At 42.8% G+C, this 23,150-nt stretch overlaps 1 protein-coding gene across 1 annotated transcript in view; it reads right to left on the reverse strand.

The window, feature by feature from the left end:
• Positions 1-23,150, reverse strand: part of pak1ip1 (PAK1 interacting protein 1) — a 91,327-nt gene that overhangs the window by 15,519 nt on the left and 52,658 nt on the right. The window contains exons 3-6 of the mRNA XM_068026485.1: positions 17,529-17,649; positions 6,594-6,668; positions 2,735-2,787; positions 844-989 (exon numbers count right to left, since the gene is read on the reverse strand). Of these exons, the coding sequence (XP_067882586.1) occupies positions 844-989; positions 2,735-2,787; positions 6,594-6,668; positions 17,529-17,649 (395 nt within the window). The remainder of the gene's footprint in view (positions 1-843; positions 990-2,734; positions 2,788-6,593; positions 6,669-17,528; positions 17,650-23,150) is intronic.

Raw genomic sequence — 23,150 nt, forward strand, 5'->3', positions numbered from 1 at the left:
ACCACCAACTTTGGGCTGCGTTTTAACCACAGAAGACTACAACACTTCAGCAACTCCAAGACAAGGATCGTTGAGACCTGCAACACCGTTATAAAATTTCCTCCCAAAAGAAACTCTGAAGTTTCTTTAACCAACACTCTTGTACAGGAATTTGGACTTAAATTGCAACCCACCCTTTTTCTCTCTATCTATTCTTGTGTGGAATAATGTGTGGGTGGGTGAGTTTGCAACCATTTCGGGAATTGTTTAAAAATAGATAGTTTTTTTCGTAGCTTAAAAAAACAAAAGCTGTCATTTGTCTGTTTATTTGACCCTAAAAACACTCAGGGACTAAGGCATAATTTTTAACAATACACATTCTGCGGTCAGTTGGGAGGAGAAAAGTGAAAGCCATCCATACCACTTACCAACTGTCCGTAATAAAGCATAAAAATGGGAACTTTTACCAAGGAAAATCCAGACCATTTTTTACTGCTCTGTGTATAAATCGTAACATTCCATCAGCTGTTTCATTTGCTCAGTTACATCAGCTGGCACTGAAAGTGATAGCACTTGTTATTTCCAAGTCACCATTAATTCCATTACTTTAGACTGAACTACAAAGAAAGAAACAGAAGTAACAAAAAAAGAGAGGCCAGACTAAGCGGAAGGAAAACATTTTACATCCACTTGTCAATAGAGTATGGATTGCAAATTCAAATGAGCCTTTATTCACTCTTATTTTAAAAATGAGGTGAAAAGAGCAAGATCAAAAAATAAGCTGTTCACCGTTTGAGTTTGGTTCTAATCAGTTTCAAATATTATACTTAAATCATGGAAGATTGAACACCAATGTGAACTTACTGTTATAAATTTCACTGATGAGATCCTCTTTTCGCACATGATAGTACCACTGATGGAGGCTGTCTTCAGAGTGTAAATGTCCACCTGGTTATTTAAAACCACAAGATAATTGTCTCCACCTGGGGACCACTGAACAATGTGAGCATCTAAGAAAGCAAAACAAAAATAAAGTTCCTGAACATTCACCCACTGGCATTTGTAACAGAAATCAATGCTACCGATGAGCTCTGAAATATGACAATATACTGATGTCAGTCAAAATTAGAACATAGAACATAGAACAGTACAGCACACGATGTTGTGCCAAACCTTTAACCTACTCTAAGATCTAAGTAACTACCTACCCTTCATTCTACTATCATCCATGTACGTATCCAAAATTATTAGCCATAATTGCACTTGTGTATATAATTAATAACTTCAGGCAGTGGAAGATGAAGGATTGGATGGTGTAGTCTGCAGTGTACAAGTACAGCATTTCAGTTCTGAAATATTGGCTTGAAATATTTCCAGATTATTGGGATGAAAATTTCTTGGTTTTCTTTTAGTCTGCACGTGTGCCTCTCTGTTCTCGCCATCTGTGTTTATTGTCTGTTCAATCTGTGTGTCTCTCTCTCCTGTGTATTTGTCTCTTGTTCAGTCCAGCCACGTGGTTCTCTCCATCTCTTTAGTTTGTCTCTACTTCTCTCTCTCACTCACTATTCCACCCAAGTATCTCCCTCTCTTTTGTCTGGATGTTCTTCTTTCTGTCTGTTGTGGTCTGTCTGCCCGTCTCGCCTGTTTGTCTGAGTGTCTCTCACTCTTCCTCTTCACTCCCCTGTTATAATACCACATCAGTGACACAGATCACATATATGATTTCTGGTCTATGCTGAGCATGCTGATGTCAGATGGGCAACAATAGATGCATTAGAATTGGCTCAAGGCTTTAGAGGAGAAGTGGGAACAGCACAATCATTGCTATCCAGTGAGTACTGCAGGAAAGGGTATGTTACACGAAGATAACAATACGATCCTTGACGAATTGGCCTGCTGACATGAAGAACGACCATTTCAAGATATCGAAGGATTGCTGCTATCCTTCAAACTGTACCTTACTTTCAAGGAAGCTAAACAAGGCAGGAGAGAGAGAAAACTGGAACAGTTAAGGGTTCTATAGGAAATATGTATGGGCAATCTCATCCCAAATCTCTTTCGGCTGCTCAATTCACAATGCTTTAAGCAGCACTATGCAAACTATGTCAATTCCCCTGGGGCAGACAGCGTCAGTGGCCGCTACCTGCGCTGCCCATGCAGTGTTCTTCAATGACATTAATGAGGAAACCCACGGGCCATGCAAGTAGCAAACAAACTTTTTTCCCATAAGTATGACCGATATGGGAAATGGAGGCATTTCACACTGGTGCTCCTTCACTTTTATGAAGAACAAACCCCCCCAACTGACCCTCATGCATTTGTCCATGGTAATCAACGAATATAGGTTATTTTATACACAAGATGAAAACGGAGTTGAGGAAAAGACTTCAAAAGCTGACATCACAATCCACTTAGTGAAAAGAGCCTGTAACTACATTGTGACAGTTGACATAACAAAATGGAATGGGAACTGAGAGCACAGCCATTTACAATGGTAAATGTCAGAACAAAAGTACAACCAAATATTGTGATAACAGGAAGTAATGCCTGCAGATGGGAAGTGCATGCCCTGTACAAGATATTAAAAAAGATCAAATTCTGTCGAGCACTAAGCCAAGGTTTACTGTTCTATGCTTGTATCAGAGCTGGACCTGTACAACACTGGACATAAATTATAAAAATGCATTCCATCCCATTCCCAGCTTCTTCATCTTCATGGCCATAAAAATATTTTAAATGAATTGAATAAACTTACTCTGCTTTATATTTTTGATGAATGCAGATTTTCCATCAATCAGATTCCATGTCCTGTAGAAATAAAAAGGCAAGTTAGATAGGTTACATCTGCGTCCCTAGAACTACTTCATCTTTTGCCAAACAGTTATGCAAAGTGTGGGATAAGCTTTAACTATTGAGTCTGCTCTGGTATATTGATACAGTTACCATGTATCTTGGCAGTAAATATATGGAAGTTATAGTACTATGTTGCTTTAGAGACCAGGCAACGTCAACTTACACCTCGGCCATTGGAGTACATTAGTGGAACACCAGCCAAAACATCCACAGCTGACAAGTATCCTATCTACACTTTTTTTCCCCAAAACAGCCACAAGGTGACAAAGTCATTTTTGTGGACAAATGCTCCAAAAGTCTGTCAAGAAACTACAGAGCACAGTAACAGTCGCAACCCACAGATAAATTCACAAGTAGTCTAAAACAGAAACAAGCATTCACCATTTCTAAAAGCTTCCTGTACTACCATGGCATGAAATGACTTGCTAGCCCACTCACCCTGCCTACGCCTTCAGTCCCCACATTTCCATCCAATCAACTACAGGCTAGTAATGGGTTCCTGACAACTTAACTTGAGCTAGTTCTGAAGGGGTGTCCAGGTCACATGGAAGGAAGCATGTCCTCCAAACAGCCCAGGTGAAACTGTGGGTAAGAGAACCTGTGCACTTTGTCATGCAGTGCATGAAGCTATTCATGAACAAGAGCTGGAGAGTATTCCCTCCAAAAGGAATGGAAACGCAGAATGCAATCCTTGAGAATTCAGTAAACATACCATTACCCCACAGAATGAACACTGAATTCAGTTACTTTACCCAGTACCTCTTGTAACAGCTGACACGATATCATTCATTAAAAACAGTGAAGTGGAAAGCTACCTTACCCTAAATTGAGATGGTTAATTTGTTCATTGCATCAGAAAATAACTCTGAAGCGATACACACTCAAAGAACAAAGAGAACAAAGAACAGAACAGCACAGGAACAGGTCATTCGGCCCTCCAAGCCTGTGCCGATCATGATGCCTGTCTAAACTAAAACTTTCTGCGCTTCCGGGGTCCGTATCCCTCTATTCCCATCCTATTCATGTATTTGTCAAGATGCCCTCTTAAACATTGCTATTGTACCTGCTTCCACCACCTCCCCGGGCAGCAAGTTCCAGCCACTCACCACCCTCTGTGTAAAAAACTTGCCTCGCACATCCCCTCTAAACTTTGCCCCTCGCACGTTAAACCTATGTCCTCTAGTAACAGACTCTTCCACCCTCGGAAAAAGCTTCTGACTATCCACTCTGTCCATGCAACTCATAACTTTGTAAACCTCTATCATGTCGCCCCTCCACCTCCGTCGTTCCAGTAAAAACAATCCAAGTTTCTCCAATCTCTCCTCATAGCTAATATCCTCCAGACCAGGCAACATCCTGATAAACCTCTCCTGTAACCTCTCTAAAGTCTCCATGTCCTTCTGGCAGTGTGGCGACCAGAATTGTACACAATATTCCAAGTGTGGCCTAACTAAGGTTCTGTACAGCTGCAGCATTACTTGCCAATTTTTATACTCAATGCCCCGACCGATGAAGGTAAGCATGCCGTATGCCTTCTTGACTACCTGATCCACCTGAGTTGCCATTTTCAGTGATCTGTGGACCTGTACGACCAGGTCTCTCTGCCTGTCAATACTCCTAAGGGTTCTGCCATTTACTGTATACTTCCCATCTCTATTAGATCTTCCGAAATGCATTACCTCACATTTGTCCAGATTAAACTCCATCTGCCATTTCTCCGCCCAAGTCTCCAACCTATCAATATCCTGCTGTATCCTCTGACAATCCTCATCACTATGCGCAACTCCACTAACCTTTGTGTCATCAGCAAACTTACGAATCAGACCAACTACATTTTCCTCCAAATCATTTATATCTACTACAAACAGCAAAGGTCCCAGCACTGATCCCTGTGGAACACCACTAGTCACAGCCCTCCATTCAGAATAGCACCCTTCCACTGCTACCCTCTGTCTTCTATGACCAAGCCAGTTCTGTATCCATCTTGCCAGCTCACCTCTGATCCCGTGTGACTCACCTTTTGTACCAGTCTGCCATGAGGGACCTTGTCAAAGGCTTTACTGAAGTCCATGTAGACAACATCCACTGCTCTTCCTTCATCAATCATCTTCGTCATTTCCTCAAAAAACTCCATCAAGTTAGTGAGGCACGACCTCCCCTTCACAAAACCATGCTGCCTCTCGCTAATAAGTCCATTTGTTTCCAAATGGGAGTAAATCCTGTCCCAAAGAATCGTCTACAATAATTTCCTGTAATTTCCTGGATTATCCTTGCTACCCTTCTTAAACAAAGGAGCAACATTGGCTATTCTCCAGTCCTCTAGGACCTCACCTGTAGCCAATGAGGATACAAAGATTTCTGTCAAGGCCCCAGCAATTTCCTCCCTTGCCTCCCTCAGTATTCTGGGGTAGATCCCATCAGGCCCTGGGGACTTATCTACCTTAATGTTTTTCAAGATGCCCAACACCTCCTCCTTTTTACTCTATGTAACCGAACATGGGTGTTCTAACTGAAGAACAAAAAGCGCTAGATCCATAGTGAATCTGTACTACATCAGCCTATGTGTTAGAAAAGAGAGTATGACTGTCCATTATGATGGATCAGATAACCACTGCAGTGGTTTAACCCGCCATGTCACTTCCAGTCGCAATTGTTTCACAAAACAGGTAAATAACAGCTGGGAGATAAATGATCTGTACACACCATCATTCTATGCATATAGGAGCAAAAGCAGCTTAGTAAGAAGGCAGGAAACTTCTTGTTTTATTAAAAAAAAACATGGAACACGTAACCCAAGTACAGCACAGGACTGGAAACTGACCTGGCTCAGGTCTGAGCAGGTTTAGTGTTTCGCAGTTTGCAAGCAAAACATGGAACCTTACTTACTCATTTAGCTAAATCAGCCAGAACACTAAAACACTTACATAAGAGCTGCAGCTTATTACAGCCATGATGCAGATTTAAGAATAAATTTTCCACTATTCCATTACAAAATCTTGACAGAGTACATTTTGGGTAGTCGCAAAATGCACAGCCCCAGAGTTTTTGTCCATTACAAGAAAGTAAGCTGTGCATGTACAATATCCAAACATGGAAGTTAGGCAGGCAAGACTTCATATTGGGAATACAAAAATAGAAAATTACTCCCTTGGTAGCACACCATCACAACAAATTGCTTATAATGAATTTCAAATCTGCTCACACAGGAGGATTCATCTCATTATAATGTTCCAGAATTACTTAGCTATCAGCATTTATATATTTTTTTTAAATTCAACTATATTTACCTCCTGAAGACAAAAAAAAATTAAAATTAGAGTCTTGGTTACCTTGCATATGCATATGGTGGAGCAGTTGCCATTTACGTGTCTTTAGGCGGCACAGTGGCGCAGTGGTTAGCACCGCAGCCTCACAGCTCCAGTCACCCGGGTTCAATTCTGGGTACTGCCTGTGTGGAGTTTGCAAGTTCTCCCTGTGTTTGCGTGGGTTTCCTCCGGGTGCTCCGGTTTCCTCCCACATGCCAAAAGACTTGCAGGTTGATAGGTAAATTGGCCATTAGCAATTGCCCCTAGTATAGGTAGTTGGTAGGGAAATATAGGGACAGGTGGGGATGTGGTAGGAATATGGGATTAGTGTAGGATTAGTATAAATGGGTGGTTGATGGTTGGCACAGACTCGGTGGGCCGAAGGGCCTGTTTCAGTGCTGTATCTCTAAACTAAACTTTAATCAGATCTGCTTTATCCTAATAATATCCACATACCTTAATGTTTTGTCCGTTCCTACTGATAAGGCCAGCTTTCCAGATGGATGCACCGACAGTGATGATACTTGGCCTCTGGTCAAACAAAGCAACCGCTTAACATCACATAATCCTCCAGATTTAGATTCCTACAAATGTCTACTTGATCGACACCCTATCCGCCACCATAAACATCTACTGCCTCCACTATAGACATACTGTGGCTCTAGTGTGTAACATCTACTGGATGTACTGCAGCTACCTGCCAAGGCTTCTTTGACAGTACCTCCAGCATCTAGAAAGACAAGGTGCGCAGGTGCATAGGATATCACCAGAATCAAGTTACAAACCATCTTAACTTGGGTAGATATCACTGCTGCTTTATCGTTACTGGGTCAATATCCTGGAACATCTTAGCTAACAGCACTATGGAAGCACCTTCACACATGGACAGCTGCGATTCAAGACAGCGGCTCTCCACCACCTTCTCAAGAGCAACTAGGGATGTCTTGCTAGCAATGATTGTATCCCGAGAAAGAAAAAAAAAACAAAAATACTCTACTGGCAGGTCGTTATGAAATCAACAATCTGCAGAAATGTACTGTTATGCTATTCGATCTTATCAGAGCTCGAGTTCAGAGCCCAAAATCTGACTTTATATACACAATACCTGTAGTATACCTTAGTCCAGTGGGTCAAACAGAACATCTTTGTTATTCCAATTAGCTCACTGAATTGCTAGCAGACTTGTGTGTCTTTGTCCTTGGACAGCAGACTTTCGCAATGTACCAGAAAGCAGGTATGTTAAAAGCAAAAACTAAATAGGGGCAGAAAGTCAATACAACAGATTTTATTTAACTAGAGAAATTTTAAATGCCACCTCCTCGCATGCAAAAATAATAAGTGACCCTCCGCTAACTGTCTTAGTAATAAACTTGGAGCAGCATCCATAATAAACTTATACACAAGGATTAGTCTATCTTCAGGATTCTTCAAGAATTCATCTCCATTTCAATGGAACAGATGGTGCTATTCACACTTGTACAAACCTATCAAATTGAAGTGCAGCTTTCTGAATCTCTTCCAGACGCTAGATACAAATCCATTTGTAAATAGGAACATAGAAACAGGAGCACAGGAGCTATTCAGTCCCTCGAACCTGTTCCACTGCCATTCAATGAGATCAGGGCTGATCTGTAGCCTAACTCCATCGACCCACCTTTGCTCCAACTCATAAGGGAAAACGGTGGCGTTGTAGTAATATCACTGAATAAGCAATCCAGAGGCCCAGGTAAATGCCCTGGGTTCACGGGTTCTAATTGCACCATGGCAGCTGGCGGAATTTAAATTCAATTAATTAATTTTAAAAATCTGGAATGTTAAAAAAGTTAGTCTCAATAATGGTACCATGAAGCTGTCATCAATTGTCGTAAAACCCCATCTGGTTCACTAATGTTCCTTATGGAAGGAAATCTGCTGTCCTTACCCGGTCTGGCCGACATGGTGACTCCAGACCCACAGCAATGTGCTTGACTCTTAACTGCCCTCTCAAATGGCCTAGCAAGCCATTCAGTTGTCAAGGGCAATTCAGGATTTGCAACAAATGTTGACCTTGCCAGCAACGCCAATGAAAGATTCTTTTTTAAATGTCCTTGATGCCCTTGGCTAGCAAAAAAATTTATCAGACTTTAAATTATGACTTGAGTTAGCATCTACTGCTTTTTAATGGGAGTGTGTACCACACTTCTACTGCCCTTTGTAAGACCATAAAGAAATCGGAGCAAAAGTATAGCCCTTCAAGCCTGCTCCACCATTCAATACAATATTGGCTGATCTTCTGTCTCAATTCCACTTGTCGCACGCTCCCATTATCCCTGGATTCCACAGGATACCAAGAATAGTTAAGGATCCTCTCGGGAAGTGTGATCATCGCATGTTAGAAGTTCAAGTTCAGTTTGAGGGCGAGAAACTGGAGTCCCACACTAGCGTTCTGCAGTTAAATAAAGGTAATTACATAGGCTTGAGGACAGATTTGGCCCTAGTGGACTGGGCAGGAAGACTAAAAGGTAGGAAAATTGATGAACAGTGACAGATATTTAAGGAGATATTCAGTTCCTCCCAACGAAATTATATTCCAGAGAGAAAGAAAGATTTTAAAAGGGGGAAAAAACATCCGTGGCTAAGCAAGGAAGTTGAGGATAACAAAGACAGAAACTAAGGCATACCATATTACAAACGCCAGTGGCAGAATGGAAGATTGGGAAACTTTTAAAGATCAACAAAGGGTTACTAAAAAAGTAATAAAAAGAGCAAAGGTAAATTATGAAAGAAAACTAGCGCAAAATATCAAAAACGGATAGCAAAACCTTCTATAAGTATACAAAAGGGAAGAGAGTAGCTAAAGTGAATGTTGGTCCCTTGGAGGATGAGTCTGGGGAGTTAATAGAGGGGAACACTGAAATGGCGGAGACACTAAATTAGTATCTTGCCTCAGTTTTCACGGTGGAGGACACGAGTACCATCCCAATAGTAACAGGTAATGCAAAGGTTATAGATAGGGAGCAACTTAGAACAATCATCATCACTAGGGAAAAAGTACTGAGCAAACTATTCAGATTGAAGGCAGACAAGTCCCCAGGGCCTGATGGCCTACATCCTAGGGTCTTAAAGTGACAGCGGAGAGAGTGGATCCATTGGTTATAATATCCCAAAATTCCCTGGATGCAGGAAAGGTTCCAGTTGATTGGAAAAATGCTAATATAATGCCTTTATTCAAAAAAGGAGGGAGGCAGAAAGTAGGAAATGTAGACCAGTTAGTTTAATATCTGTCGTTGGGAAATTGTTAGACTCCATTATTAAGGAAGTAATAACAGGACAATTAGAAAGTCAAAACGCAATCCATCAGAGTCAGCATGGTTTTATGAAGGGTAAATCATGTTTGTCTAATTTGCTAGAGTTCTTCGAAGATGTAACAAGCAAAGTAGATAAAGGGGATCCTGTAGATGTCGTATATTTGGACTTCCAGAAGGCATTTGATCAGGTGCCACACAAAAGGTTAATACACAAGGCAAGATCACATGGGGTTAGGGGCAGTTTATTAGCTTGGATAGAGGATTGGCTAACCAACAGAAAACATAGAGTCGGGATAATTGGGTCTTTTTCTGGTTGGCAAGATGTAACTGGTGGGGTGCCACAGGGTTCGGTCCTCGGGCCCCAACTATTTACAATCTATATTAATGACTTGAATGCAGGGATAGAAGGTACTATAGACAAATTTGCAGATGACACTAAAGTAGGAGGAATAGTAAGTTGTAATAAAGAAATAGAAATTTACAAATTCCCTTTTGTATACTTATAGAAGGTTTTGCTATCCATTTTTGATATTTTGCGCTAGTTTTCTTTCATAATTTGGCAGATGGAGTTTAACGTGGATAAGTGAGAGGTTATCCATTTTGGTCGGAAGAATAGCAAGGCAAATTATTATCTAAATGGAGAGAAACTTCAGAGTGCTTCAGTGCAGAGGGATCTGGGTGTCCTCGTGCATGAATTGCCGAAAACTAGTATGCAGGTACAGCAGGTAATAAGGAAGGCAAATGGAACTTTGGCATTTATTGCTAAAGGAATAGAGTATAAGAGTAGGGAAGTTGCTGCAACTGTGCAACTGAGACTGCACCTGGAGTATTGCGTACAGTATTGGTCCCCTTACTTGAGGAGGGATGTAGTTACATTGGAGGCAGTTCAGAGGAGGTTCACTGGATTGATTCCAGAGATGAGGGGTTTGCCTTATGAAGAGAGATTGAGCAGTTTCGGCCTTTACTGTCTGGAGTTTAGCAGAATGAGTGGAGATCTAATTGAGGTACATAAGATGATTAAGGGGATTGACAAAGTAGACATAGAGAGGATGTTTCCTCTTGTGGGGCAATCTAGAACGAGAGATCATAGTTTTAGGGTAAGGGGTAGCAGATTTAAAACAGAAATGGGGAGAAATTACTTCTCTCAAAGGGTCGTGAGTCTGTGGAATTCACTACGCCAGAGTGCGGCGGACAGTGGGTAAATTTAAGGAGGAGATAGACAGACAGATTTTTAATTAGAAATGTTTTGAAGGGTTATGGAGAACAGGCAGGAATTTGGAGTTGAGGCCAAGATGAGATCAGCCATGATCGTATTGAATGGTGGAGCAGGCTCGAGGGGCTGAATTGCCTACTCCTGCTCCTGCTCCTAGTTCTTATGCTCATGAAACTAGAATCCATTCTAAAGGATGTGATAAATGGACACTTGGATAATAATGAGATCATAGTTTTAGGGTAAGGGGTAGCAAATTTAAAACAGAGATGGGGAGAAATTATTTTTCTCAAAGGGTCGTGAGTCTGTGGAATTCACTACCCCAGAGTGCGGTGGATGTCGGGACATTGAGCAAATTTAAGGAGGAGATAGACAGATTTTTAATTAGTAATGGGTTGAAGGGTTATGGAGAACAGGCAGGAAAGTCGATTTGAGGCCAAGATGAGATCAGCCATGATAGTATTGAATGGCGCAGCAGGCTCGAGGGGCTGAATTGCCTACTCCTGCTCCTAGTTCTTATGTTCTTGTTATGATCTAGCTCAGTCTTAAATATACTCAATAATGGAGCATCCACAACACTCTGGGATAGAGAATTCCAAACATTCACAACCTTGAGTGAAGGAATTTCTCAGCAATGCTAAATGATTGATGCCTTATCCTGACACTGTGCCTCTGGGTTTTAGAGTCCCCAGCTAGGGGAAACAACCTCTCAGGGGCGACCCTGTCAAGCCCTTTCAAAATCGTGTACGCTTCAATGAGATCACCTCTCATTCTTCTAAATTCCAATGAGTACAGGCCTAACCTGCACAACCTTTCCTCATAAGACAACACCTTCACCCCAGGAAACTTTCTTTGAACTGCCTCCAATGCAAGTATATCCCTCCTTAAATAAGGAGGCCAAAACTGTATGCAGCACTCTAGGTGTGGTCGCACTAAAGTCCTGCACAGTGTTACGACCGAGGCAGATGGAGTGCACTGTTAATTCAGTCCCACTTCTCCACCGGTCACAGTACATCAAATTTTCCCACTTAGCGGAACAGCCAATTGGACACTCTATTTGTCCCTAAATAAAGCACACCAACAGGTTTCTTTAATAAAAAAAAATTCATTTATTATAAAACCAAATCTTAACCAATAATGAAGTAAATATATACGCGAAGCCCAGTATCATTATCCTAGCCCTCACACACATCCAAAAAACTGGTTAACCAGGAAAAAAGGGATTTTTGTTTACAGCTGTTTCAAAGGAATGAAAGGAATAAAAAAAAAACTTGTACTGAAGCAAAGAGATGGAAGTCCTTTGGTTTGGCGAGGTGTCCCAAAGTCGAATGGTTGAATGCAACTCTGAGTCTTTCCAGGCCAGGCTGATGAACAGTCGGTTTTGGGTAGGCGTTCAAAGAAATTCAACTGCAGAAGCTTCACATAGGTCTTCCATCAAGTATGCAGCAACAGGTGTCAGCTCTCACATACATTCCACACAAAATTCCTTTTTAAAGATGCAAGGTTTCTGCAAGCATTCAGGGTTTCTTAAAAATGCAGGAGGCAAGAGTACCACTTCATACAGACTTTTGCTTTTCATGAGCAGGGATTCTTCAAAGAGAGGTAATAGTTATCTGCTTTTCCTTCTGATCTCCTGGCAGGTCCATATGCAGATTCTAACTGCCTGCTTTTAGTCCAAAAACCAGCATCTTTTAACAGTTCAAAGTGAAACTAACCTTTTCCAAGCAAGTCTCATGATAAGTCATAAATTCTCTCTCGTCACAACAAAGGGCAACTCTTACGTCAAAACCCTCTGCTATGTTTACTGGAAATCACATGCTTTCCAGAAAAAACTTGTTTACAGCTCAACCTTCTTTAACAAAAATGCCAAAGGTCAGCCTCCTCAGTTTAAAAATAGATTCCAAGTTTTAACAAAAAAAAATAGAAGTTCAGTAACATCTGTTACGACCAGGCGAGAAAGGTGTTTAGGGATCTTTTACTGTCTTCACCTGGTCTTATTGTAACCGGGTTTAATTTTAAACACACTGTTTTGAGCTCCGCCTTTGTGAATCCTTGTTCACAGCTTTCCAATTATAAGGCAAAGAAATGAGCCCAACAGATTTTCTTTAGGTTTAAAGAAGAAAAGTGAAATTTATTAAACCTTAAACTTTAACTCTAATACAGTTAATGCCTACGGATATACGACGCGCCCACGCTAGCATGCACATGCGATGCACACATGCAAATAGGGGCAGAAAAGAGAAGAAAAATAAAATGGAGAAGTTTGAGGCAGTCTCTAAAAGGAGTTTCTTGTCACTCTTTCTGTGTTTCCAGCTCACCGTAGAGCCCTTGATTGTAGACAACTCTTACTTCTTGTTGGGGCCCAGTATTTTTCTTAAACCCTGTTCACTGCAGGAGACTTTTCTCTCTGGGGTTCATATGTCTTCAATGGTTTCTGAAGCTGGTGAGAACGATATGAGAGCAGACAGGAGAGAGGTGTTCTCAGTCCAGGAGCTAACAGCCTACTGAGTTCAAATTCCCTGTTGGAAGTTCAAATTCAAAAAACTCCAATAGTCAGTCATGTGACCAAACTGGCCTGACATCAGCAGTTTGTGTATTCGGCCATCTTAGTAGTTAACTGGAATGCTTCAACGTCCAGTTAACAAAAATCCATTGTAAATTAAATTGGAGCAGGGAACAGCTCCTTTGTCGTTTGAAGTACTTGTCTGTTGATATGCTAATATCCCTCTCCAGCCTCCAAACTGTTTCCAACTATTTTTTAAAGCAAGTTCTTTCTTCACCATCAATAGTTTAAAATCAATGTGGAGAAATTAATTTTCCTCATTCTTGGCATGTGGTGGGGGGGGGGGGGGGGTGGGGGGGGCCGCTTGCCTGACACAACAGATAGAACAAGACTTCTCTACTTTAAACTGGACCAGCCATATAAATACTGTGGCTGCAAGAGCAGGTCAGAGGCTGGGAATTCTGCAACGAGTAACTCGCCTCCATCCAGGACAAAGCAGCCTGCCTGACTGGCACGCCATCCACCACCTTAAACATTCACTCCCTCCACCACCGGCACACAGCGGCAGCAGTGTGTACCAAAGACAAGTGCACTGCAGCAACTCACCAAACCTTTTTCGACAGCAACTTCCAAACCTGCAACCTCTGCCACCGAGAGAAACAAGTGCAGCAGCCACATGGAAACATAACCACCTGTAAGTTCCCCTCCAAGCCACACACCTTTTAACTTGGAACTATATCGCCGTTCCTTCACTGTCACTGGATCCAAAACCTGGAACTCCCTTCCTAACAGTGTGGGTGTCCCTAGACCAGATGGACTGCAGCGGTGGCTCACCACCAGCTTCTCAAGGACAATTAGCAATGGGCAGCAAATGCTGTCCTCGCCAACGATGCACACAACTCATAAAAGAATGTTTTAAAAAGCCATGACACTACTTGTCTGACAGGTTTACTGTTAATACACCTACAGAAGACCTTTGGATTCTCTTTCATGTTCGCCACCAATCTATTCTCGTATTGTCTCCATCTGGCTTATTGTCTTTTTCATTCGCCCTCTGCACTTTATATATTCAACCTGGCTCTCCCTTGTATTTGTCAAGCTGACATGTGTCATATTTTACAGCTTCATCCTACACTCTAACTTCTTCAGGGAGCTCAGGTTTTGGTTGCCCTTCCTTTCCCCCTTGGGGGAATGTACCGAGACTGCACCAGCAGCATTTCCTTTTTAAAAACCGCCCATTACACCATCACATCCTTGGCTGCCAGTCTTCAATTCTAATTTAAAAGCAAAATACTGCGGATGCTGGAAATCTGAAATAAAAGGGTCACTGACCTGAAACGTTAACTCTGCTTCTCTCTCCACAGATGCTGCCAGACCTGCTATTTCCAGCATTTCTTCTTTTCATTTCAATTCTAATTTACTAGCCCAGATGTCTCCTCAATTCGCTAAAATTAGCCCTCCGCCATTTAAGTAATAGTTATTCTGGATCACTCCTTGTCCTTCACCATCACTAATCTAAACCTTCCAATACTGTAATAAATATTCCTGAGGTACTTCTCTGACTGTTGTCACAGACCTGGATTATTCTTTTCTCCCTGAATTAAAAAATGTGTGTACACCTTTAAGACTGTTAAAAAGCGGTGCACCTTTAAGGGAGGAGAACATTCTGGAGAGACAGTGTCCCACAGCTGCATTTTGGTTACCAAGCAACAGCGAGAGAGGTCACATGGTATGATGTTTCCCTTTTGCCTGTGTGTGTAGCTGGCAGTAACCAGTTTGAAGCAGTTGGTTCTGTGAGTTTTTTCCAGCGAGGCAATCTGCAGAAAGGAGTTGTTGTGTTCTCTCTCTCAAGAAAAATTCTATAAGGCTACAAACCAAATTAACTCCCTAATAAGACCTTTTCTTTCTTAACAAATTACTTGTATTGCTGTGCTTATCATGGAAGGAACTGTTAGTGCTATTGCAGCCGATCTGCCTGCCGATCAAGAAGAGTGTTTTTCATCAAATCCAAGTGAAGACTTCAAGTGAACTTTGATTATCTTCACACCAGAAGACCTGTCACCAGGAACGTAAAACGCAAGAACTTAATTATTTATTTTACTCTCAAGGACAGCTAATTTTTTAAAACTCTACCTGTAAAACCAGACCACTTCTTTTTTAATGTATGTGCATGAGTGCAGGAGTTAGATGAACTTAAGCAGTTATAAAATCTTTAGACATAGGTTTATCTTAATAGTGTCTAGGATTATTTTTTTAAATAGTTAATTTGTTGTTGTCTAGAGAAACCTGGTTTGGTCTGTTTCATTCTGGGGATGCTGGAGTGTTTGATTTGGCAGTTTTTCTGATTTGGATAAAAATTAGTAAATCTGCTGCAACCTGTGGACTGACAGGTCCAAATTAACAGTGCGTTGCTCCCGCCGCAGTCGTAACACCGTGACATACGCCACTTCACTAGATCCAGCAGTGTCTCTTTCCTCATTGGGCAGAAAGCATGTGTGAACACAGGAAATTATGCTGAAAATATTCAAATAAAAGACAGAATGTGTTAACTTCAAAATGGGGAGTGAATTATACAACCAGTATTTCCCCTAAGCTGCGCAGCAACCTGAAACTTCCCATGCAGGCAGCACACAGGTCAGCCTCTTTAAGTTACTGCGTGTGTGTGGCTGCACAAGATAATTTAAAGGGGCCATGCATTTAAACAAGTTGCCCTTGCACTCCAAATAAAAATTAAAGTTGTACACTGTTTTCCCACTTCACCAAATGACTGTACTTGGACTTGACTCTCCAATTGCAACACTATGGGAGATTGACTCGTAGATGGCAAAATTTGAAATAGAACATAGAACATAGAACATACAGCACAGAACAGGCCCTTCGGCCCACAATGTTGTGCCGATCCTTTGTCCTCTGTCAAGGACAATTTAATCTATACCCCATCATTCTCCTTTATCCATATACCTATCCAAAAGCCTTTTGAAAGTCCCTAAAGTTTCTGACTCAACAACTTCCCCGGGCAAGGCATTCCATGCCTCGACCACTCTCTGGGTAAAGAACCTTCCCCTGACATCCCCCTTATATCTCCCACCCTTCACCTTAAATTTATGACCCCTTGTAACGCTTTGCTCCACCCGGGGAAAAAGTTTCTGACTGTCTACCCTATCTATTCCCCTGATCATCTTATAAACCTCTATCATGTCACCCCTCATCCTTCTCCTTTCTAATGAGAAGAGGCCTAGAATGTTCAGCCTTTCCTCGTAAGACTTATTCTCCATTCCAGGCAACATCCTGGTAAATCTCCTCTGCACCCTCTCCAAGGCTTCCACATCCTTCCTAAAATGAGGCGACCAGAACTGCACACAGTACTCCAAATGAGGCCTTACCAAGGTCCTGTACAGCTGCATCATCACCTCACGGCTCTTAAATTCAATCCCTCTGCTAATGAACGCTAACACCCCATATGCCTTCTTCACAGCCCTATCCACTTGAGTTGCAACTTTCAATGATCTATGCACATAGACCCCAAGGTCTCTCTGCTCCTCCACATGCCCAAGAACCCTACCGTTAACCCAGTATTTTGCATTCATGTTTGTCCTTCCAAAATGGACGACCTCACACTTTTCAGGGTTAAACTCCATCTGCCACTTTTCAGCCCAGCACTGCAACCTATCCAAGTCCCTTTGCAGACGACAATAGCCCTCCTCGGTATCCACAACTCCACCAACCTTTGTATCATCTGCAAATTTACTGACCCACCCTTCGACTTCCTCATCCAAGTCGTTAATAAAAATCACAAACAGGAGAGGACCCAGAACTGATCCCTGCGGCACGCCACTGGTAACTGGGCTCCAGGCTGAGTATTTACCATCTAAGACCACTCTCTGCCTTCTATCAGTTAGCCAATTCTTAATCCAACTGGCCACATTCCCCACTATCCCATGCCTCCTGACTTTCTCCATAAGTCTACCATGGGGGACCTTATCAAATGCCTTACTAAAATCCATGTACACCACATCCACTGGTTTACCCTCATCCACTTGCTTGGTCACCTGCTCAAAGAATTCAATCAGGCTTGTGAGGCAAGACCTACCCCTCACAAAACCGTGCTGACTGTCCCGAATCAAGCAGTGTCTTTCCAGATGCTCAGAAATCCTATCCCTCAGCACCTTTTCCATCAACTTGCCTACCACCGAAGTAAGACTAACTGGCCTGTAATTCCCAGGGTTGTTCCTATTCCCTTTCTTGAACAGGGGCACAACATTTGCCACCCTCCAATCACCTGGTACCACCCCCGTCAGCAGAGAAGATGAAAAGATGAAATGTGAGAGATCTTCCTCTCTGTCACATGCATAAGAAAATCATCAATCCTAAACTGCAGGAATGATTCTTACTTATGAGCTTGAATAGACTTCAGGCACTCCCATTTTTTTGTGTTCCACACACAGATGAGTCCATCTTCTGCTCCACTGAGTAAATGTGTATTTCCATAAAATTCCAGGCAGGTTATTGTACCTTCAGAAAAGGTAGGCCAAGATTAGATCAACACTAAAGCACATACAATACAGAGGTGACATATCACAAATAGATGCCGATTATCAACATCTAACATTGATCACTTATCAGTCCCAGACAGAAGCAAAAGCACTTTGGCAGCAAAATCATCAAAAGGAAGCAAATCGTGTAATGCCTAATATTTTCAAAATGTAATTATGCGGCCCCACATAATCTTAGTTTTCTTCCCAATGTGGAACTGAATTGGGTACACTAATAAGATCCCAGGTGCACAGCTAGTTGATCCCATCGAGAGCAACAAAGGTTCCTGAGGCTGGGTGGGGATGGCAGGGGAAGGAGGCTCTAATTTCCCTCCGTATCTCTAGGCTACAAAGGAAAAGGTTAGCCAGTGTTGGAGCTTCTGATTGCTATGGAGTGACTTCTGTTGGGAAAATCAGTGAAGGCAGGATCAGCTCAGCTGTGATGGCCCTCATGGTCATTAACACTGACACTGTTAAGCTCACATCTGATGAATAGCCATTTGGACAAGTTACAGAATGGCAGACAGTGCCTCTGAAATGGTCCCTAGTAAGCACCTCAAGCAAGTGGGAGATCTGTTCAGAAATGACAAGTGTGCAACGTGCACCCACACCACGTGAGTACATCATTGGAAGACATGTCAAAATCCACTATACTCCGCCCAACCAAATGATTTATTCAAAACTTAAGAGGCTGCAAAACTCGGATTGTAGTGCCCACAGTTTCAGGGCTTTTGGTGCCGTTTTGGAACCAAACTGATCAATTCACCACCCACCCCTTCATTCACCTCCCAACATTTAAGCAAGAGTCAAACTCAACACTTAGCACTGCTACAAGCCTCACACTCAAATCTCACAATATGCGCACACACACTGCCAAATATTCATAGAACAGAATCAGAGAATGATTACACTACAGAAAGCCTGTCATTTCCATGCAGACTCTCTGCAAAAGCAGCTCAGCTAGTCTCACTCCCCAGCCCTTACCCCATCACCCTGCAAATTTTTTCTCTTCAGATAATTATCCAATTCCCTTGTGAAAGCCACAATTGACTCTGCCTCCACCAAACTCTCAGGCAGTGCATTCCAGATCCTCCCACACGCTGTGTGAAAAGGGTTTTTCCACGTCGCCTTTGGTTTTCTTTCCATTCATCTTAAATCAGTGTCCCATGATTCTCGGCCCTGCTGCACTGAGTGTGAAGAACGGAGTTTGGTAAGTGAGTGAATTTTAAGGGTTAATCTCTCAAGACTAGTTTTTGTTTTGTTTACATCTAGCAGTGAATTGAAATTCCTTTTCCAGTTAAGAGATAAGTTAGGTTCCTTGCAGTTTTAAACAGGGATACACTTAACACTCCGAGAACAGCTGTAGATAGTTGACTAGGTAGCGAGCTTAAATTGGTTTCTGAGCTGTAGCAGAACTGACACAGCATTGTTTTCCGAGTATAAATTCTGGGGGCTCTCAGTGCTGCTGGTCTCCATTGAGTGTTGCTGGAGATTACAGAATGTTAAGGAGGGAGTTTGGTAATGAGAGGAACATAAATTGAGTGCACAGAGTGCAAAGTGGGAGTTTGGTGTGTGAGGGAGGGGCTCCTTTCCTTCTACCTTTTTTCAACCTCCAGTTGCTGCCTCTCTCTTCAGTACAGGGGAAGAAGTTAATTGGTGAGTAAGTATTTTACTTCTCATTGTAATAAAAAGTTTTGAAAAGTTATGTTATGGTAGGTCAGCTTGGCCAAGTGGAATGTACGTCCTGTGGTATGTGGGCGGCACAGTGGCGCAGTGGTTAGCACCGCAGCCTCACAGCTCCAGGGACCCGGGTTCGATTCTGAGTACTGCCTGTGTGGAGTTTGCAAGTTCTCCCTGTGTCTGCGTGGGTTTTCTCTGGGTGCTCCGGTTTCCTCCCACAAGCCAAAAGACTTGCAGGTTGATAGGTAAATTGGCCATTATAAATTGTCACTAGTATAGGTAGGTGATAGGGAAATATAGGGATGGGTGGGGATGTTTGGTGGGAATATGGGATTAGTGTAGGATTAGTCTAAATGGGTGGTTGATGTTCGGCACAGACTCGGTGGGCCGAAGGGCCTGTTTCAGTGCTGTATCTCTAATCTAATCATAATCAAGTCATGGATGCACCACGTGTCCTAGACGAACACATTGCAGGAAGTGTCATCGGCTTCAGTAGTCTGAGCTCCAGGTTTCATAATTTGAGAAGAGGCTGGAGTCACTGTTGTGCATCTGCGAGGCAGAGGACTACGTGGATATCATATTTAGAGAGATGATCACACCACAGGTTAGGAGCATACAGGCAGAAAGGGAATGGGTGACCACCAGGCAGTCTAAGAGAACCAGGCAGACACTGCAGGAGTCCCCTGAGTCTATCTTGCTTGTGAATCGGTTTTCCATTTTGGATACTGGTGAGAACGATGGTTCCTTGGGGGAGTGCAACCAGAGCAAAGTCTGTGGCACCGTGGCTGGCTCAGCTGCACAGGAAGAGAGGAAGAAGAGTGGAAGAGCAATAGTGATAGGGGATTTGATAGTTGGGGACCATACAGGCATTTCTGTGGCAGTAAATGTGACTCCAGGATGGTGTATTGCCTCCCTGGTGCCAGGGTCAAGGATGTCACGGAGCAGCTGCAGGACATCCTTCTGGGGAGCAAGAGGTCGTGATCCACATTGGTACCAATGACATAGGTAGGAAGAAGGATGAGGTCCTGAAAGCAGATGTTAGGAAGGAAATTAAAAAGCAAGACCTTTTAAGCAGTAATCTCAGGATTGTCACATGCTAGTGAGCATAGGAATAGGAAGATTGATCGATTTAACATGTAGCTGGAGAATTAGTGTAGGAGGGAAAACCTCAGATTTCTGAGGCATTGGGACTGGTTCTGGGGCAGGTAGGACCTGTACAAGATGGACAGGCTACACCTTAACAGGACCAAATCTAATATCCTTGCATAGAGATTTACTTGTGCTGTTGGGGAGGGTTTAAACCAGCTTATCAGGGGTATGGGAACCTGAGGGGTACTTCAAAATGGAAGGAGATAGAAAAGTCGCAAGTGATATTAGAAGACTAGCATCAACAAAGGTGAGCATCAACTCGGCTTAGAATGCAGAATAATATCAAGCTAACAAGGTTAAGGGCACTCTACCTGAATGCACGCAGTATTCGCAACAAGGTAGCTGACTTAATGGGCCAAAGAGAGGGAAATGGGTATGATCTAATTGCCATAATGGAAATGTGGCTACAGGGTGATCAAGACTGGGAACTGAATATTCAAGGATATTCCACATTTAGGAAGGATAGGCAAAAAGGAAAAGGAGGTGGTGTTGGGCTGATAAGGAATGGGATCAATACATTAGCAAGGGAGGATCTCAGATCGGAAGAACAAAATGTGGAATCTGTTTGGGCGGAGCGAGGAAACAGCAATGGTCAGCAAACATTGGTAGGAATTGTTTTATAGGCCACCAAACAGTAATGGTAGTGTGGAGCATGATATTAATCAGGAGACTAGAACAGCATGCGGCATGGGTAATACAGTAATCATGGGTGACGTCAGTGTGCATATAGACTGGGAAAACCTCATGAGCACTAACACTGTGGAGGACGAGTTTTTGGAGTGTTAGGGATGGTTTTCTAGAGCAGTATGTTGAGGAACCAGCCAGAGAACAGGCTATCTTAGATCTAGTTTTATGTAATTAGAAAGGGCTAATTAATAATCTTGTTGCAAAAGAACCTTTAGGGATTAGTGACCACATTAGAACAAGAACAAAGAACAGTACAGCACAGGAACAGGCCATTCGGCCCTCCAAGACTGCACCGATCCTGATGCCTGCCTAAATTAAAACATTCTGCACTTCCGGGGGACCGCATCCCTCTATTCCCATCCTATTCATGTATTTGTCAAGATGCCTCTTAAACGTCACTATTGTACCTGCTTCCACCACCTCCCCCGGCAGCAAGTTCCAGGCACTCACCACCCTCTGTGTAAAGAACTTGCCTCGCACATCCCCTCTAAACTTTGTACCTTGCACCTTAAACCTATGTCCCCTAGTAACTGACTCTTCCACCCTGGGAAAAAGCTTCTGACGATCCACTCTGTCCATGCTGCTCATAACTTTGTAAACATCTATCATGTCGCCCCTCCACCTCTGTCATTCCAGTGAAAACAATCCAAGTTTACCCAACCTCTCCTCATAGCTAATGCCCTCCAGACCAGGCAACATCCTGGTAAACCTCTTCTGTACCCTCTCCAAAGCCTCCACATCCTTCTGGTAGTGTGGTGACCAGAATTGCAGGAAATATTCCAAGTGTGGCCAAACTAAAGTTCTGCACAGCTGCAGCATTACTTGCCAATTTTTATATTCTGTGCCCCGACCGATGAAGGCAAGCATGCCGTATGCCTTCTTGACTACCTTATCCACCTGCGTTGCCACTTTCAGTAACCTGTGGACCTGTACGCCCAGATCGCTATACCTGCAGAACACCACTAGTCACATCCCTCCATTCAGAAAAGCACCCTTCCACTGCTACCCTCTGTCTTCTATGACTGAGCCAGTTCTGTATCCATCTTGCCAGCTCACCTCTGATCCCATGTGACTTCACCTTTTGTCCCAGTCTGCCATGAGGGACCTTGTCAAAGGCTTTACTGAAGTCCATATAGATAACATCCACTGCCCTTCCTTCATCAATCAGCTGTGTCACTTCCTCAAAAAACTCAATCAAGTTAGTGAGACATGACCGCCCCTTCACAAAACCATGCTGCCTCTCACTAATAAGTTCATTTGTTTCCAAATGGGAGTAAATTCTGTCCCGAAGAATCCTCTCTAATAATTTCCCTACCACTGACGTAAGGTAAGGCTCACCGGCCTATAATTTCCTGGATTATCCTTGCTACCCTTCTTAAACAAAGGAACAACATTGGCTATTCTCCAGTCCTCTGGGACCTCACCTGTAGCCAATGAGGATGCAAAGATTTCTGGCAAGGCCCCAGCAATTTCTTCCCTTGCCTCCCTCAGTATTCTGAGGTAGATCCCGTCAGGCCCTGGGGACTTATCTACCTTAATGCTTTGCAAGACACCCAACACCACCTCCTTTTTCATAATGAGATGACTGAGACTATCTACACTCCCTTCCCGAGGCTCATCATCCACCAAGTCCTTCTCTTTGGTAAATACTGATGCAAAGTGCTCATTTAGTACTTCACCCATTTCCTCTGGCTCCACACGTAGATTCCCTTCTCTGTCCTTGAGTGGGCCAACCCTTTCCTGAGTTACCCTCTTGCTCTTTAAGTTCCTTTCTACTGTCTTTATATTCCTCAAGGGATTCATATGTTCCTAGCCTTGCAGCCCTTACGAATGCTTCCTTTTTCTTTTTGACTAGGCTCACAATATCCCACGTTATCCAAGGTTCCCTAAACTTGCCAAACTTATCCTTCTTACTCACAGGAACATGCTGGTCCTGGATTCTAATCAACTGACGTTTTAAAGACT

This window comes from Heterodontus francisci, unplaced genomic scaffold (genome assembly GCF_036365525.1).
Source record: "Heterodontus francisci isolate sHetFra1 unplaced genomic scaffold, sHetFra1.hap1 HAP1_SCAFFOLD_842, whole genome shotgun sequence".
In the NCBI taxonomy this organism is placed as follows: domain Eukaryota; kingdom Metazoa; phylum Chordata; class Chondrichthyes; order Heterodontiformes; family Heterodontidae; genus Heterodontus; species Heterodontus francisci.